At 40.8% G+C, this 17021-nt stretch overlaps 1 protein-coding gene across 5 annotated transcripts in view; it reads left to right on the top strand.

Moving 5' to 3' along the window:
• Positions 1 to 17021, top strand: part of SPECC1 (sperm antigen with calponin homology and coiled-coil domains 1) — a 588472-nt gene that overhangs the window by 401297 nt on the left and 170154 nt on the right. The window contains exons 8-9 of one of the 5 annotated variants that reach the window (XM_073616878.1): positions 6708 to 6785; positions 8170 to 16679. The exons of 3 other annotated variants lie outside the window; for them this stretch is intronic. In XM_073616878.1, the coding sequence (XP_073472979.1) occupies positions 6708 to 6785; positions 8170 to 8191 (100 nt within the window). In that variant the 3' untranslated portion in view covers positions 8192 to 16679. Of the gene's footprint in view, positions 1 to 6707; positions 6786 to 8169; positions 16680 to 17021 lie in introns of those variants that run through there. One more of the 5 variants, XM_073616879.1, reaches the window with a different exon arrangement.

Here is a 17021-nt window from a genome sequence, read left to right on the forward strand (position 1 = left end):
TAAGATCTCACATGCCTTTGACTCTCTAAAAGCTTGATCATTATGCAAACATTATCCTTAAGGTGGTAAACTGACTTTGAAATGATTCATTAGTACAGAAAATGCTTTTTGTTAAAGGTGGAGTTACCCTACTTGCCCCAACTGAAATGTCAGTTGACATTTCATATGCATGCCCAAAGACTGGTCCATAAAGCATACCTCTTTCTTCTATTGCCCTTTCTTGTTCCCACAACATTTGTGGAGGTCCTTTACATGCATGCACTATAAAAAAACTGTACCGCTGAGCTCTTCTGCTGCAGTCAGAAGAGAAACTTCTCCAGGAGGGTGGATCTCCTAGGCCTCCCTCAACTCTCACTGGTTTCTCCTTCTGACCTCCTACATCACTACTGTTCTGACCAGGAGATTGAGAACTCCTGATGTGTCAGTTTTCCTTTGTACCTGAAGACTTGTTGGCATTGGAGTTACGTTTAGCAGTGGGGGCAACAGGAAAGGGGAGCGGGTCTTGTTTATGTTTACTGGCATGCCTTGTTTTAAAGTTTTTATAGCAACAGGGTCAGTAGAAAGCAGAAGCCAAAAAGTAAACTCTCTCCTGCACTCAAGTATGGTGCTTAGAGTCAGTAGACTCCCTCTGTTTTTTTAGCACTTTCTTGTCCGCATGACATGGACTCTTCCTATTGGCTATCCAGCGGTGGGGTCCTCTCAGAATCCAGAAGAGGAGTGACCACCAGAAGAGGGGCCCCACCTCATGATCCCAACAGATTAGGAGAGAAGAGTGGGGACTGGAGTGTCAAGTGACTATGGTTTGGGTAAGTAGCAAAGGCATTTAGTTAGAAGGGGAATGGGGGTGGGGGGGTGTCAGGAGATGAGCTTTAGCGAATAATATAAGCTTTTGAGGTCTTTTATCAACATGCTGGAGTTAGATTGTGTGCAGAGACCATGAACGAGTTTCAATGCTGGACTCTGCAATGAAATATGCTAATATACTTGCAATGTAGGTAATGGGAGGATTGTATTTTTGCCTGGAAGCATGCAGCTGTGCATTTAAATATTGTAAATCTGTAAGATGCATATTTGCCCTTCTATTTAGCCAATTTGGGACAAAATTTTATGATTGTATGTGTGTGTGTGTGTATATATAATATATACAGTGGGGACGGAAAGTATTCCGACCCCCTTCAATTTTTCATTCTTTGTTATATTGCAGCCATTTGCTAAAATCATTTAAGTTCATTTTTTTTCCTCATTAATGTACACACAGAACCCCATATTGACAGAAAAACACAGAATTATTGACATTTTTGCAGATTTATTAAAAAAGAAAAAAATGAAATATCACATGGTCCTAAGTATTCAGACCCTTTGCTCAGTATTTAGTAGAAGCACCCTTTTTATCTAATACAGCCATGAGTCTTTTTGGGAAAGATGCAACAAGTTTTTCACACCTGGATTTGGGGATCCTCTGCCATTCCTCCTTGCAGATCCTCTTCAGTTCTGTCAGGTTGGATGGTAAACGTTGGTGGACAGCCATTTTTAGGTCTCTCCAGAGATGCTCAATTGGGTTTTAAGTCAGGGCTCTGGCTGGACCATTCAAGAACAGTCGTTGTTGTGAAGCCACTCCTTCGTTATTTTAGCTGTGTGCTTAGGGTCATTGTCTTGTTGGAAGGTAAACCTTCGGCCCAGTCTGAGGTCCTGAGCACTCTGGAGAAGGTTTTTGTCCAGGATATCCTTCTACTTGGCCGCATTCACCTTTCCCTCGATTGCAACCAGTCGTCCTGTCCCTGCAGCTAAAAAACACCCCACAGCATGATGCTGCCACCACTATGTATCACTGTTGGGACTGTATTGGACAGGTGATGAGCAGTGCCTGGTTTTCTCCACACATACCGCTTAGAATTAAGGCCAAAAAGTTCTATCTTGGTCTCATCAGACCAGAGAATCTTATTTCTCACTATCTTGGAGTCCTTCAGGTGTTTTTTTAGCAAACTCCATGCAGGCTTTCATGTGTCTTGCACTGAGGAGAGGCTTCCGTCAGGCCACTCTGCTATAAAGCCCCAACTGGTGGAGGGCTGCAGTGATGGTTGCCTTTCTACAACTTTCTCCCATCTCCCGACTGCATCTCTGGAGCTCAGCCACAGTGATCTTTGGGTTCTTCTCTACCTCTCTCACCAAGGCTCTTCTCCCCCGATAGCTCAGTTTGGCCGGACAGCCAGCTCTAGGAAGGGTTCTGGTCATCCCAAACGTCTTCCATTTAAGGATTATGGAGGCCACTATGCTCTTAGGAACCTTAAGTGCAGCAGAATTTTTTTTGTAACCTTGGCAAGATCTGTGCCTTGCCACAATTCTGTCTCTGAGCTCTTCAGGCAGTTCCTTTGACTCCTGATTCTCATTTGCTCTGACATGCACTGTGAGATGTAAGGTCTTATATAGACAGGTGTGTGGCTTTCCTAATCAAGTCCAATCAGTATAATCAAACACAGCTGGTCTCAAATGAAGGTGTAGAACCATCTCAAGGATGATCAGAAGAAATGGACAGCACCTGAGTTAAATATATGAGTGTCACATGTCACAGCAAAGGGTCTGAATACTTAGGACCATGTGATATTTCAGTTTTTCTTTTTTAATAAATCTGCAAAAATGTCAACAATTCTGTGTTTTTCTGTCAATATGGGGTGCTGTGTACATTAATGAGGTAAAAAAAATGAACTTAAATGATTTTAGCAAATGGCTGCAATATAAAAAAGAGTGAAAAATTTAAGGGGGTCTGAATACTTTCCATCCCCACTGTATATGTATGTATATATATATATATATATATATATATATATATATATATATATATATATATATATATATATATATATATATATATATATATATGTGTGTGTGTGTGTGTGTGTGTGTATATATATATATATATTTATATTTATATTTTGTGTGTGTATGTATATATAATTATTATAATCATTTTTTAAAATTTAGTATTGCATATTGTTTTCCCCATTATAATCCTTTGTTTTGCATAAGCACAGCTGATCCCATGCAGCCTCTTTGCTGACAGTTCCTGTCTAATTGCATGCTCTCAAGCAACTGCTGCATATACGGGAATTTCTCGGACCACATTTTCTGATGGTGACAACAGTGAAACATGTCTGTGCAATGTATACTGGCATGACCACTTGTCACCCAATCACATGAGACTGCAGTGTAGAAGCACAATTAGGAGACACAGACAGAGGGTTGTCATCCTAAAATAGGAAGTGTCTTAACAAGGATCTTCATGGCCGGATCACCATGTTTTATCTTAATGAAAACTGCAGATTTCAAAGTGTTATAAATGATTTTTGAAATTTCATTAAAATGTTAAAGGAGAAGTATCGGCAAAAGCAATTTTGGTTCCACTTCTCTGATGGATCACAGGATTGCTAAAGCCCGCTGTCGAGTCCAGGCTCTGGAAAGATCCCAACTTTACAGTCAGGGTCTGCTGTGATGCCTGGACCGGCAGCTTTCTCAGAGAGCCACTGGGAGACTGAGCCAGCCACTCCTGCCCCCTCCGTAGCCCTGAGCTCCAGTAAGTGCTGGAGGGGCAGAGCAAAGAGTCACCGGCTCTTTGCAGAGTGATTACTGAGCGATCAGCAATCTTTGATCGTTTAGTTCTCGGTGTAGAGCCGGTGGGGGACATCTGCAGCTAAGATCTGTGCTGCAGCCATCTAGGTGAGTATGGTTGTTTTACTTTTTTGTATTCCTAAATTGTTCTTTTATGCGATTGTAGGCATTGGGTTACCAATACTCTGATTTTCTCTGTTGTCTGTGATCAGTGCTAATGGGTCACATAGAGCTACATTTTTACTCTTTACATTTTAATGCAGTAGTGTTTGCACACAGCTTTATAAAACCAGGCAGCCCATGATCTGTAAAAGCCAACAACTTAAGTCTTTATGCCGAGGGCATTGGTCTGCCCTTGTTCACAGTGAGACATCAGTGCTAGGAGACAGACAGGCAGACTTCCCAGGGATTGGTTTTAGGGGAAGTGTCCTAAGTACTGTAATTGAAGTTGTATATACATAAACATGGCACTGTACATTCCTCTCAGCCGGCACTGGGGCTTCTGGCATATGTGAGTGGGGATATGTCTGGGTTATACAATATGTCTCTCTTTATGTATACTCACTTTTATCCTTGTCTCCTCATCCGTATTAATAACATGGACTCTAAGCCAGCAATATCGTTAAAATATTCCACTTTGTTTTTATTATTGTTTCAGCTTTTATAAAAGCAAATTTCTAATCCTCTGATAGCAAGAGAAAGCATTAATATAAACTCTGTGTTATGTGTAAATAAAATTTGTATCTATTGTGCAAATAGTTATAAAACCGCAAATTATACCCGCATCTTGTTATAAAAAAAAAAAATGTTTTTAGTTATTAAGCAGGAGAAGAATGCAAACACGAATATGCTGTTTAGCACTTTTATTGTCTTAACTACTTCAGCCCCGGAAGATTTGGCTGCTCAATGACCAAGCCATTTTTTGCAATACAGCACTGCGTCGCTTTAACTGACAATTGAGCGGTCGTTCGATGCTGTACCCAAGCAAAGTTGATGCCCTTTTTTTTTCCCCACAAATAGAGCTTTCTTTTGGTGGTATTTGATCGCCTCTGCGGTTTTTATTTTTTGCGCTATAAACTAAAGAAGAGCGACAAATTTTGAAAAAAACAAAATTTTTTCTTTTTGCTATAATAAATATTTCCTCAGTTTAGGCAAAAATGTATTCTACATATTTTTGGTAAAAAAAAATCGCAATAAGCGTATATTGATTGGTTTGCGCAAAAGTTATAGCGTCTAGAAAATGGGGGATAGATTTATGGCATTTTTATTATTATTTTTTTTTTTTACTAGTAATGACGGTGATCTGCTATTTTTATCGGGACTACAATATTGCGGCGGACAGATCGGACATTTTTGACTCATTTTTGGAACCATTGACAATTCTACAGTGATCAGTGCTATAAAAATGCACTGATTACTGTATAAATGTCACTGGCAGGGAAGGGGTTAACACTAGGGGGCGATCAAGGGGTTAACTGTGTTCCCTCACTGTGTTCTAACTGTAGGGGGGATGGGGCTGTCTAGGAGGAGAGAGAGATCGGTGTTTCTACCTAGTATGAACACACGATCTGTCTCTACTCCCCTGAGAGAACGGGCGGCTGAGTAAACACACAGATCATGGTTCTCGCTCTGTCACGAGCGATCGCGGGAGCCCGGCGGTCTACGCGCCCGCCGGGCACTCGCATTGGCTCCTGCCACATGCAGGTGCGCGCTCCTCTAGTGGCCAAAAGGTGAAGGCGACGTAAGGTAACGTAGTTTCGCCCAGCCGTGCCATTCTGCCTCAGTAAAACTGCGGCGGTCTTTTCGGGAAGCGGTTAAAAGAATGCCTTAAAGCCCAGTTGATGCTTGGGTGTTATTGAATTGCAGACAGGCTGTGTATAGGGTGATAAACATGTTTTTTCTTTGTTTTTTTTGTGCTATAATAGCTTCTGTAAGCCGCATGCTAGAGAGTCGGACTGCTGCTCCAGAACTCAGCCGCCCAGTTCTTTATTGGTCCGACACTCCCACCCTCCTAGTACTTCATTCAGCAGCACACATGCTCCCTGAGCAGCACTGTTGATTGGAACAATGAGCAAGGGACATCAGGTCACTGGAGACCTGGCTGTTTTAATCTGTGTTGAGCAGTCCTTGTCCTTAGTGTGCTTCTAGAACAGGGTATGTATTTATTTAAAAAAAAAAAAAATAGTAAAAAAAAAGGAATTTTTTTTTTTATAATATGTATTTGCATCCTGACTGCATTTCAGTAATAAATATGGAAACAAAGGCATAACAAATGCAGACATGAAGGTACAAACCTAGCCTAGTAAGCAGAATGTTTTTCTTTATGGGTTTATATACACTATAACTAATAAACAAGCAGCATCTGAGGTATATAGTTTGTTTTAGAGTAATAAATTCATAATGTATACCAGATTGATGGAACTTGCCTACATGAAAGCTTCTTTAGACTAAATAAAAATATACATAAGATTAGGCTATAATTTATTAGAAAATTTGAGTAAAACTAATTTAGTCTCGGGTAATTTTTCAGCAGGGTTCAACTGTCTATTGGCTTTTGAAATGTCACTGGAACCTTCCAGTAGATTTCTTTTCTGAGCTACCAAATCCACCACCTGCCCAAAGTAGTCATGTTTAATGTGTGTGTTGGATTGTTACTGCTAAAGCTTGGCTAGAGATGGATCAAAATTCAGCCGGTTCAGCAGGGCCAGATGAATTTTGATTCAAGTGTGGCCATTCCTGCGCCACAGAAGTTGATCTAATGATTGACTTTTATCGAACGCCTTGTTGGAAAATATTTATTGATTAGTGGCTGCAGCCAAGTTTTCTCTTAAGTCGAAAATTGTGATGACCACTGTAGAGGGTGAACCTGTGTCTCAAAGGGGTTTGGGTGAGGTTCCCCAATGAGACATGGAAGAAGATCAATTTTGGAAGCTGACATATGCAGCCTGTTAGCCACTAGCTGGACCACCCTGTTTTTGAGAACTTTATAAAGGACCAGTGGATCAGAGCCCAATACTGAAATCCTCTATTGGCACATAGCCTTCCTGTATAGGACGTTTATCTCTGGCTGGCCATGAGTCTGATGTGCTCCTTCTGCTGTTAAGGGGGAAAAAGATGCTCACCGCTCAAGACCTTCTAAGAACTGGCAGAATAAATTCTGATGCAAGCAACAAAGTTAAGAGGTAAGATACCGTCTAGAGTGCACAGCAGCTAATGATCGTAAACAGAATGCACATAGCAGATTTACATTGTACATAAGGTTGAAGTGAAATATGGAAGTGTCTTCTGTAGCAACTAATTAGCAGTTGGCCTTTGACCTGTACGAGAAAATGAACGGCTGCCGTCTGATTGGTTGGTAGGGACAATGCATCCAGTCATCACTTACACGTCAGTATAATTTTATAAATAACCCAGCAGTACCTCTTAAATTGTAAATTTTATAATCCCAGCAGTTTTTTTAAATGTTATTTATTTTCATTGGTAAATCATTAATTTTCTCTAAATAGCTGAAACAGACAATTGTATTGTTGCTTATAATATAATTTGAGACTATAAGGCGAAAGTTCTTAGTTAAAGAAAACTAGTGCAGCTACTGTGTGAGTATCAGTAAGGCTAACCATACAAACATAGATTTTTCTCATTCATTAAATGGATTTCCCCATCCACACTAAACAGTTTTGGCTATTGTATTTAGGCAACTGCTGACAATCAAGGCTGCCTGAATACCCAACCAATGACTGTATCTTATAAGATGCAGTCACTGTCAGCTGACAATTCTACAACTGGCTACTTTGATTTTTACAAGTAAAGGTGTTTTTGAGCCGTGTTGTGCCGACAGGCACCTGAGGCTCAAATTTCAGCCTATTTGGCAGTCTACTTCTGAAATTTGAGCCACAAAAGGAAGAGTTATTGGCCAAACACACACCATATGTGTTGCTTTTTCTATTACGGATTTCTTAAACCTCATAGAAGCAATCAAACATAACTGAATTATGCTTTTCCCATTCCTTTTTAATAATCAGGGATTGATTTACTAAAACTGGAGTGCGCTTCCATTTTTTTTCTTGTCAAAGCTTAATTGAGCAAGCTGAGGTTAGAAGCCGATTGGCTACCATGCCCAGCTGCAGCGGATTTTGCGCTCTACAGTTTTAGTAAATGAACCCCATAGTGGGTCCTATAGAGGTCTGCTGGGTTTGGAATGTTCTGTAAATCATATTTTTTCCCTCCTGAATTTGCTCATATCTGAACAGGTTGATAATAATACATACAGGATAAACACAAATAAATAGTTACATGTTATATAGACTTTAGCAGAGGCAAGTCAAGATTTCCCCATTGTTTCTTGTTTGTGCTTTTATCTTTACTGTCCGGTACTTACATTTTATGTTTTTATGTTCCTGTCCAGCTATATGTGCGCTTAATGTTGCAACTGTGTGTGCATTCTGACATAGGGAAGTGTCAATTGAAAAACTACCTCTCAAACGCCCATGATATTTATCTTAAATTGATATATACAGTGTATAGTCTCTGCATAGTTTGCATTCATTTTTACCTTGTTTTTTTCAGTTATGCTGCCTGTGCCAGCTAGCAGTGGGATGAAGCTGAAAAAACTGGATCCAGAATCTAACCATGCAGAAGTGGACGTTTTTCTTTCAGAGCCACATCTCTGCTATTTTTCTCCTTTCATCTTTACTGTCATCTATGAAGAATAATAATGTATATATTGCAGGATAATTGTAAGGGAATTTCCAACCGACTCAGGTTGCTTGGGGGACAGACTGCATCCCTCAAGGCTCTCCAGTTTTCACAAAACCAGGAGCTGTTTCCAGATCTGACCTACAGCACCACCTAGAGGTGAATCAGAGACAGTGGGATAGCTATTCATTTATTAAGACTTTCCGAGTGTCACGGCCAGGGCCATTGTTTAAGTGGATTGTAGATTGATGCTAAATGTGAACAAAGGCAGAAGGCAGGATTTCCTCTGTTAATTTAGTGGGATGCAGTTACAACACAGTGGGTTTGGAATCATGTGGGGTTTAAGAAGGGTTTATGTAAATACTCAATGAGGATAAGAATACCGAAAGTGGTAAGACCTGAGAGTTCATTTTTTCCATATATAGTCTGTCCCAGCCATCTGGAAATGGTTTTCCAGCAAAGTTCTTTGATATCTCTTTTAACAGCTTAACTACAAGCAAGAGAAATGCATAGTGGTCCAATGTACAGAAAGAATTGTGTATATACAGAACAATGCCGGGCCCTGATGGTTTCAGATAGTTGTGTCTGTATTATATTTTAAATGTATGTTGCATCCCCTTAAAATCTTGATTAGCAGTATTGTCAAGTATTCATTCCTTGATGTACATATTGACAGCTGATCATGCAAGATGTCTTGATTCTTTACCAGTTTTGCTATAGTCTGTTGGTCATTTACATTCTTATTTTTGACCCACAAATATGGGCATTATTTTTTCAATCTGCTCATTTATCATGTGTGTATTGGCAAGGCACAGCTCAGGTGTTAGCTGTAGTTGTCAATTGTTGTCGACTTCTGAATGTTGAACTTTATCACTCAACCACTAGATGGCAGTGCATGCTTTTTAGTGTCTTGAAACCCTTTCACCAAGCTTGCACTGATAATAGTTATTCTGTATACTTGTATAATGTTGCATTGAAAAAATGCTGTTTATTCTCAGCTGCCATAGCTGTTTGTGTTGCATATCTATTCACTGTTATGTCTCAGGTTAAAGTGAAACCTCAGGCTAATATAAAAACAATTTAGTGCATTAATGTACTCATTTACAATCATTAAATATATTTTAAAATGCTGCTATTATCATGGCCTGAAATATTTCTTTTTATTATCTCTCCCATAATCCCCTTAAGGGCAGAAATCAGCAGAACGCAGGAAAATGATGCATGCTGAAATTAATTGTACAATGCTTTTCTTCTAACTGGCAAGTAAAGTGTTTAGTTAGAGATGACGAACCAAGGAAAAGCCTTTGTATGGTAATACACTTTCAAAGTGTGATAGGGGACATAGAAAGCATCAGTAATGAGCTGTCATGTCACCTTCTGGTTGAAATTACAAATATTTTGGCAGATACTATAATTCAGATCAATATATAGTATATTAGTCCTCTCTTAGGTGGGAATAAAATCTGAATTGAAGTGGTTCTAAACATTTTTTTTACCTTGGTGCATTCCCTGCCTCCCCCCAAACCCTTATCTGACTGATCACTGATCCAGCGCTGTCCCGGCTGCAGCTCTGCTTTCCTCTCTTTCTGGTCTCACAGGAGACAATGAGAGCAGCGGGAGCCACAGACTTTTGCTGCTGTCAGTCAAACTCTTGTTAAGAGGGAGTGGGGGTGTCTATGGAGGCACACAGCCAGACTCTGAAGCGCTTCCGAAAGGGTGCCCCCTTAGCACCCAGCTTGCTGAGGGGGCACTTGGAGGGGGGAGATGTAGACAATGCTGACGGGGGACTGCCGAAGAGGAGGTAAGGGACTGCTCTGTGCAGTATCATTGCACAGAGCCAATTTCTCCCCTCAGGTTGAGGTTTTGATATATGCAGAAGTTGTATTCATTTATGTAATAGGTTCCCCTTAACTTGCATAATTAATGGCCACATTAAAGTGGTTCTGAAGGCTATATGTTTTTTATTAAAATTAAACTTGCCTGCTCTGTGCAACAATGATACTCGGAGTGCGCCCTTACCTCTTCTTTGCTGGTCCCACGCTGGCACTGTCTGCTGTTTCTTCCTGTAGATGCCCCCATAGCAAGTCATGTGCTATAGGAGCACCTGTGTGGGCATGCTCCCAGGCTGGGTTGTAACAATGGCTCCTGCTGCTCTCAGAGTCTCTTGTGAGACCAGGAAGAGAGAGATTGTGAGAGGAATCAGGTAAGTGTTCAGGGAATGTGAAATCTTATGTGCATCCTAGAATTCACTAAACCTCACTTCACCTTTTTAGTGTCGCCCTTCACCCCACTTTCAGAGAGACAGCAGCCAATACTTGAGTACTTTTTTTGGACAGCGGGATGTCTGGGGGGATATCAGTGCACTGAAGTTCAAGGATCCTGTAATGCAAAGCAGAAAATTTGGGAACTGGTAAAAATATGACCTGACACTTGTAGAATCTGTTCCCAACATTTATGTAATTGTAAACCTGAACAATGACCTTTCTTTATCTGCTCTCTATTGGTATGTTAAATATAATATTGAAAGTGTTTTGTTCTTAAAAAAAAAAAAAAACTACCTGTTGCTTTTGCCAGAAATCCAGTGAGTTCATATTTTCATGCACTCTTTGCTTGTGCTGCTCCATAATAGGTAGCATTGTTCCCAGCTTTTACTATGAACTACAAAATACCTTTCCTATGGGAAGGGGGAGGTGTTTTAAAGTTTTAAAAATGTCCTGTCCTAGGGAAAAATAATAACCAAGGTGCGCGTGTGCATCTTATTTAATTGTTATTATATTGATGTGCACGGGGTAAATCCAGGAGCAGCTTCTGGGCTAATAGTGAGCATGGTGTTTTCCTCATTTTATGAGGAAAATGAGGAAATTCCTGAGACAGCAATTCCAGTAAGTGTTTTCACACTAGAGCAGGAAGTGTGTTACTGGTAGGATCACCAGTTAATTAATAAAGGAAAAAGGGCTGAAAAAGAAAAAACTTCTAAGGACTGGTAAACTGCAGTATTTTCTTACAGGGTTTAGATATGCTTATGTACACTATATTGTCACACATACATGAACTTTATTGGCATCCCAGTCTTAGTCCGTAGGGTATAATATTGAGTTGGCCCACCCTTTGTAGCTATAACAGCTTCAACTTTCTGGGAAGGCTGTCCACAAGGTTTAGGAGTGTGTCTATGGGAATGTTTGACCATTCTTCCAGAAGCACATTTGTGCAGGCCAGTCAAGTTCCTCCACCCCAAACTCGCTTGTCCATGTTCTTATGGACCTTGCTGTGTGCACTGGTGCGCAGTCATGTTAGAACAGGAAGGGGCCAACCCTAAACTGTTCCCACAAAGTTGGAAGCATAAAATTGTCCAAAATGTCTTGGTATGCTGACGCCTTAAGAGTTCTCTTCACTGGAACTAAGGAGCCAAGTCCAACCCCTGAAAAACAACCCCACACCATAATCCCCCCTCCACCAAATGATTTGGACCAGTGGACAAAGCAAAGTCCATAAAGACATGGATGAGCGGGTTTGGGGTGGAGGAACTTGACTGGCCTGCACAGAGTGCTGACCTCGACCTTTGGGATGAATTTGAGCGGAGACTGTGAGCCAGGCCTTCTCGTGCAGATCAGTGCCTGATCTCACAAATGTGCTTCTGGAAGAATGGTCAAACATGCCCATAGACACACTCCTAAACCTTGTGGGCAGCCTTTCTAGGGGAATTGAAGCCGTTGTAGCTGCAAAGGGTGGGAAAACTCAATATTAAACTCTATGGACTAAGATTGGAATGCCATTAAAGTTCATATGCGTGTAAAGGTGTCACAATACTTTTGACAATATCGTGTCTATGGGGTGCTTATACCTCTAGTCATTATAGCCAAAAAATAGGTCCTGTTTGTTGCCATTCCTTCCTCCTTTAGAATGTTGTAGTTGGACAGATCTTAAAAAAAACTTCAGCACCTATAGTGCAGTAGACGCATCTAATTTTCTTCTCTATGCTTTCAAATACAGGGACAGGCAAAGCAATGTAATTTGTTGGAATGTCAGATCTTTCATTTTAGCTGTTCTCCCACTGTATTGAAAGAATCATTAATTGTTCATATAACGTGATTTCAACAGCTTTTTATTTCCATCTAAATTCCATTTAAATTGTCCAATTTGCCATTGTTTGTTTTCTTCTTTACAAACCATTGAAGTATTTTTGTAATTTAGTTACAGAAAGTGTTGTCCTTTTAAAGCCCGTGTTCCTTGAAGTTATCATAATGGAATTTATTCTTGCCTCATTGCTGAATCAGACAGTTAAAAGCCGTGTCTCATAACAGCTTCATTTGTTCTTTACCTACTTTGCATTGACCAATGTAGGTAAGGTGGATCACAGAGCAGGAATGGAGATGTCTGCTAATCTCAGTTCAGTAAGGCTGGTGAAGTCATATTTCGTTGTTTAACTACATCTCATTTCTGTGTCCTTGTTACAAGAGAAGTACGGCCAAAAGTTTTTTTGACCATACTTCTCCTGTGGGTCACAGGACTGCACTTAGTTCTGCACGCCTGTCACCCATATTCTGCCAACAGTGAGCTTCAGCCTGCTGTCGCCTGTGTCACAGATCCCATGTCACAGATCCTATGTCGCAGATCCGGTTCAGGCTCTGCAGGGATCCTGACATTAATGCTGGGATACACTGAGGGCAACTGGCTCAGCCTCTTGGCTCACTGCTGAGAGCCTGAGCCAGTAGCCCCTACCCCCTCCACAACCCAGCACTTCAGTGAGTGTTGGAGGGGCAGAGCAGAGAGCCGGTGATTAACAGTCATCACTCTCTGCTCAGTGAAGATTAAGAACTGAGCAATTGGCGGTCATGTAATCACTCGGTTCTCAGTTTTCGAGCCGGCAGGGGACAGCTACAGCATCAGACAGATGCTGTAGCCACGTAGGTGAGTATGTGTTTTTTTTTATTTTTTGTCTAAATCCCGCACTTCTCCTTTAAGGTAGACATCTTATTATTTTAGAACAGTAAACCTAAGAAACAAAAAATGTAATCTATTACAGCTTACCAATGCTTAGATGTGGAGGGTGTGTTAGATTCCTTTTTTAGAGTTTCCCTTTCTTTTCACCTGGTGATCCTGCCAATACGTGTGTTAATTTTCAACTTCCTTTAATAGACCAAACTGATCAGCAAAAGTGGCAGAGTGTTGAGACAATCTATTAAACACTGACAGGGGTGCTTACAATGATCAGCTTTTATTGATTTATGTAAAATTTTTATCCCAAAAGGAAATAACCTGTTGCTGTGACTGTTTAAAAAGTGTGTGTTGGACGCTTAGCTTGTTAGTCGAGTTCATCTAAATCTGCTAGTTTAACACTACCCTCTTCCCAGACTGACAATGTTGCTGTCCAGGGGTGGCTCTTTTGCTTCTTCAGTGGAGTGGAGACACTGTCTGGCAAAATCACCATGTGAAAATGAAGGGAAACCGGCTTAAAAAGAGAACCAATCTAGCCACCGTATTTATGGATTAGCAAGCTGCAATATATTATGTTTTTTGTTTTTGAGAGAGAAGAGAACATATCGTGTTTCCCCGAAAATGAGACCTGGTCTTATATTAATTTTGGCTACAAAAAACACACTAGGGCTTATTTTAGGGGATGCCTTATCTGTGTACGGTATGCACAATAATCTACATTTATTCAACAGTCATGTCATCTTCTTTTGGAAAAAAATAAAAATATCCCAATCCTTTAAAGCAGGATAGACCGCACAGTGCTTGCGCTGTGTCATTTACCCCTCTACGTTCTAAAAAACCTGGAATAAAATAATAAAAGGGTTTTTAAAAAAGTTCCTGTGTCCCCTGTCTTCTCTCCCCCTCTCCCTCTCCCCCGGTCAACTCAGGAGTCAACATTATGACATTCTGTAATCCCAAAACCTTGGTTAAAGTCTTTGTAAAATGATGTAATCCGTTCTGTAAAAAGATTATATAATGTGCAATGTGACTCCTTTGTGAAACTTTATTGTGGAAAATACCTTATTTACAGAGCTGCTGGGCGCTCACGTGACCTGCCGGAGCTCTTTTTCCCCGCTCAAAATACTGCAGAGGGAAGGGCTGAAATCCCTGCTGGTGTTAGCCCCGATCCGATCACTGCAGAGGGAGGGGTCGCTGACATCAGGAGGAGAGGAGAAGATCTCCGGCGGGTCACGTGAACACCCAGCGGTGCTGTAAATAAGGTATTTTCCACAATAAAAGTACACAAGGAGACACACTGCACATTATATAATCTTTTTACAAGATGGATTACATTTTATAAGGACTTTAACTAGGGTTTATTTTCAGGGTAGGGCTTATATTGCAGCCAAAACGGGGTATTTACCCATCCCTGCTGTGCTGAGCTGTGTGGCCAAATCTGCATTTCCCATTCTTTTCTTCCTGATTCTCCCAGTCAGGCCCAGTACCTGCCACACATATGAGACTAGTATCATTCATTGCAATGTGTAAGTCTGTACAGGACCATCCAGTTGGAACAGAGACAGCTAAGTGTATGTTCCTACAGAACTGCTGAGGAAGGGGATCAAGGCCCACTAAGGGTAAGTGCTCCCTTTTACTAGAATCCAATTACAAAAAGACTGATTTTCCAGCCTATCCAGTCACTCTTGTTTCTATCTAAAAAGGTTTGTAAGTGATTGAAAGCATGTCTAACCATGGGTTTTACTTTAAAGTGATTGTAAACGATCACCTTGTAAAGCAATCCATTCAGTTTAAATTAGAAATGAAAGGCAAAATATTTGTGTATAGATATAAAAAAAAAAATATATTAAATTCCCTTTTTCCCCTTTTTTATAAGTGATTTATTTCCTTATATTCCCTCCGTTCTCATCTGCATATGAGCTGGGGGGGGGGAGCAGCAGTACACTGAGCTTCCCGGAGAAAGGCTGTGCAGGGAAGGTGTGTCAAGACAAGTCAGATTATTGGAGGAGAGCAGGCTGAGTTCCCAGCACAGCTAGAGAACTGACCACAGTTTGCTCTCCTGCTTAGTGTGGCCAGCTTTTAATAGGAGAGCAGAGGGACTGGCAGGAACACCAGGGATTTCACACAAAGGAAGCAATACAAAGAGAACAGGATACTTTCTTATACAAGTACATGCTACAGCAGGCATTTATCAGGAATAGGAATTGTTGGGGTAACAAACATTTTAAAGTGATTGTAAAGTCTATTTCTAAAAATAACAAACATGTTATACTTACCTCCTCTGTGCAGTGGAATTGCACAGAGCAGCCCATATCCGCCTCTTCTCGGGTCCCTCTTCAGTGTTCCTGGCCCCTCCCTCCTGTCGTGTGCCCCCACAGCAAGCAGCTTGCTATAGGGGCACCCGAGCCGAGTCTCAGCTCCCTGTGTCCATTCAGACATGGATGCCCGGCCCAGCCCTGCCCAGCCCTGCCCCCTCTCTCTCCCGATTGACTGACTGACAGCAGCTTGAGCCAGTGGTGCTGCTGCTGTGTCTCAGCCAATCAGGAGGAGTGTCTTGGAAGGCCAAGACACTAGTCGACATCGCTGGAGAAAGATGGGGCACAGGTAAGTATTAGGGGTGCTGGAGGGCAGCTGCTACATTCAGAAGGTTTTTTTCTATCTTAATGCATAGAGTTCATTAAGATTAAAAAAACCTTCTGCCTTTACAACTCCTTTAATGTAGATATGTGTGAAATGCCCAAAACATCATATTATCAAAAGACCATATTTGAAAATTGGTGGGCATAATCAGGATGTGTAAAAATTTGTAGAAATATGGCACCCAAATGTGCATGGTGTGGAAGAGAGGTGTAGAAGTGAGTGTTGTTGAGACAACAGACTGCATTAAAAGGGATTTGACCCATTTGAAATGAGGAAGATCACTTTGCTGACTTGTTTTCAAAGGTGAATATCATCATCATAATCCTTGTTTCACTACTTAGTGAGTCACTGACCCAGGACAAGGATGCCACCAGTGAAATTCCATGGCTCTTAATATGGACAAATGTTTTGAGGAGAAGTGACTTAACTAGTTTTATAGGAAGGGTAAGGTTGACATCCCCAGACTACATCTTCAAAAACAAGTCAGCGGTATTGGCTCTAATATTTCTATTTTAATGGGTTGCTTTTACAGCATAGTGAACTCTCCTAGGTTGTTGAATATATGACTGGGCTTCTGGCACACTGTGAATAATTGTGATGTAAAATGTATGGAGCCATTGTCTGGGGCTGAGCTGTAGCAGTATATCAAGAAGCTTGTATATTTTTATGAACTGTTTGTTAATGTGAATTTATATACTGTAAACTGCCATTTTCTCTGTTCACCTGTGGAAGGAATTGGTGGTAATGCCAATTAAATTTTCTTATTTGAGATATTTTCCTACACAGAATAAAGATTTTGATGTATACCATTTCCTTTGTGGCTGGTTTGTTCTAGTGTCATTTCTGTTGTTTGAATGATGCTGAATGATGCTGATGGGTTATGTGAAAAGAAGTGCTTAATTGGGAAAACTTCTAAAGACCAGATTATAAAGAAGCTGTGACCTGAGTGAGGTTTGGATTCTGGTCTTTCAGACAGAGTTCACAGACCATTTCCCCATTCTGTTTATTATCAACCATCTCAGGTCAGCAAACAAGAAAATGCAGAGAAAACCGCTACATTTTGGGGAAAGAACAAAAGAACAGGACCAAGGGGTGGCAAACTCTTGTAGAGGAAGGTAAAGGGATTTGTATTACAAATAGACTTGTATGCC

This window comes from Aquarana catesbeiana, linkage group LG02 (assembly GCF_042186555.1).
Source record: "Aquarana catesbeiana isolate 2022-GZ linkage group LG02, ASM4218655v1, whole genome shotgun sequence".
Classification (NCBI taxonomy): domain Eukaryota; kingdom Metazoa; phylum Chordata; class Amphibia; order Anura; family Ranidae; genus Aquarana; species Aquarana catesbeiana.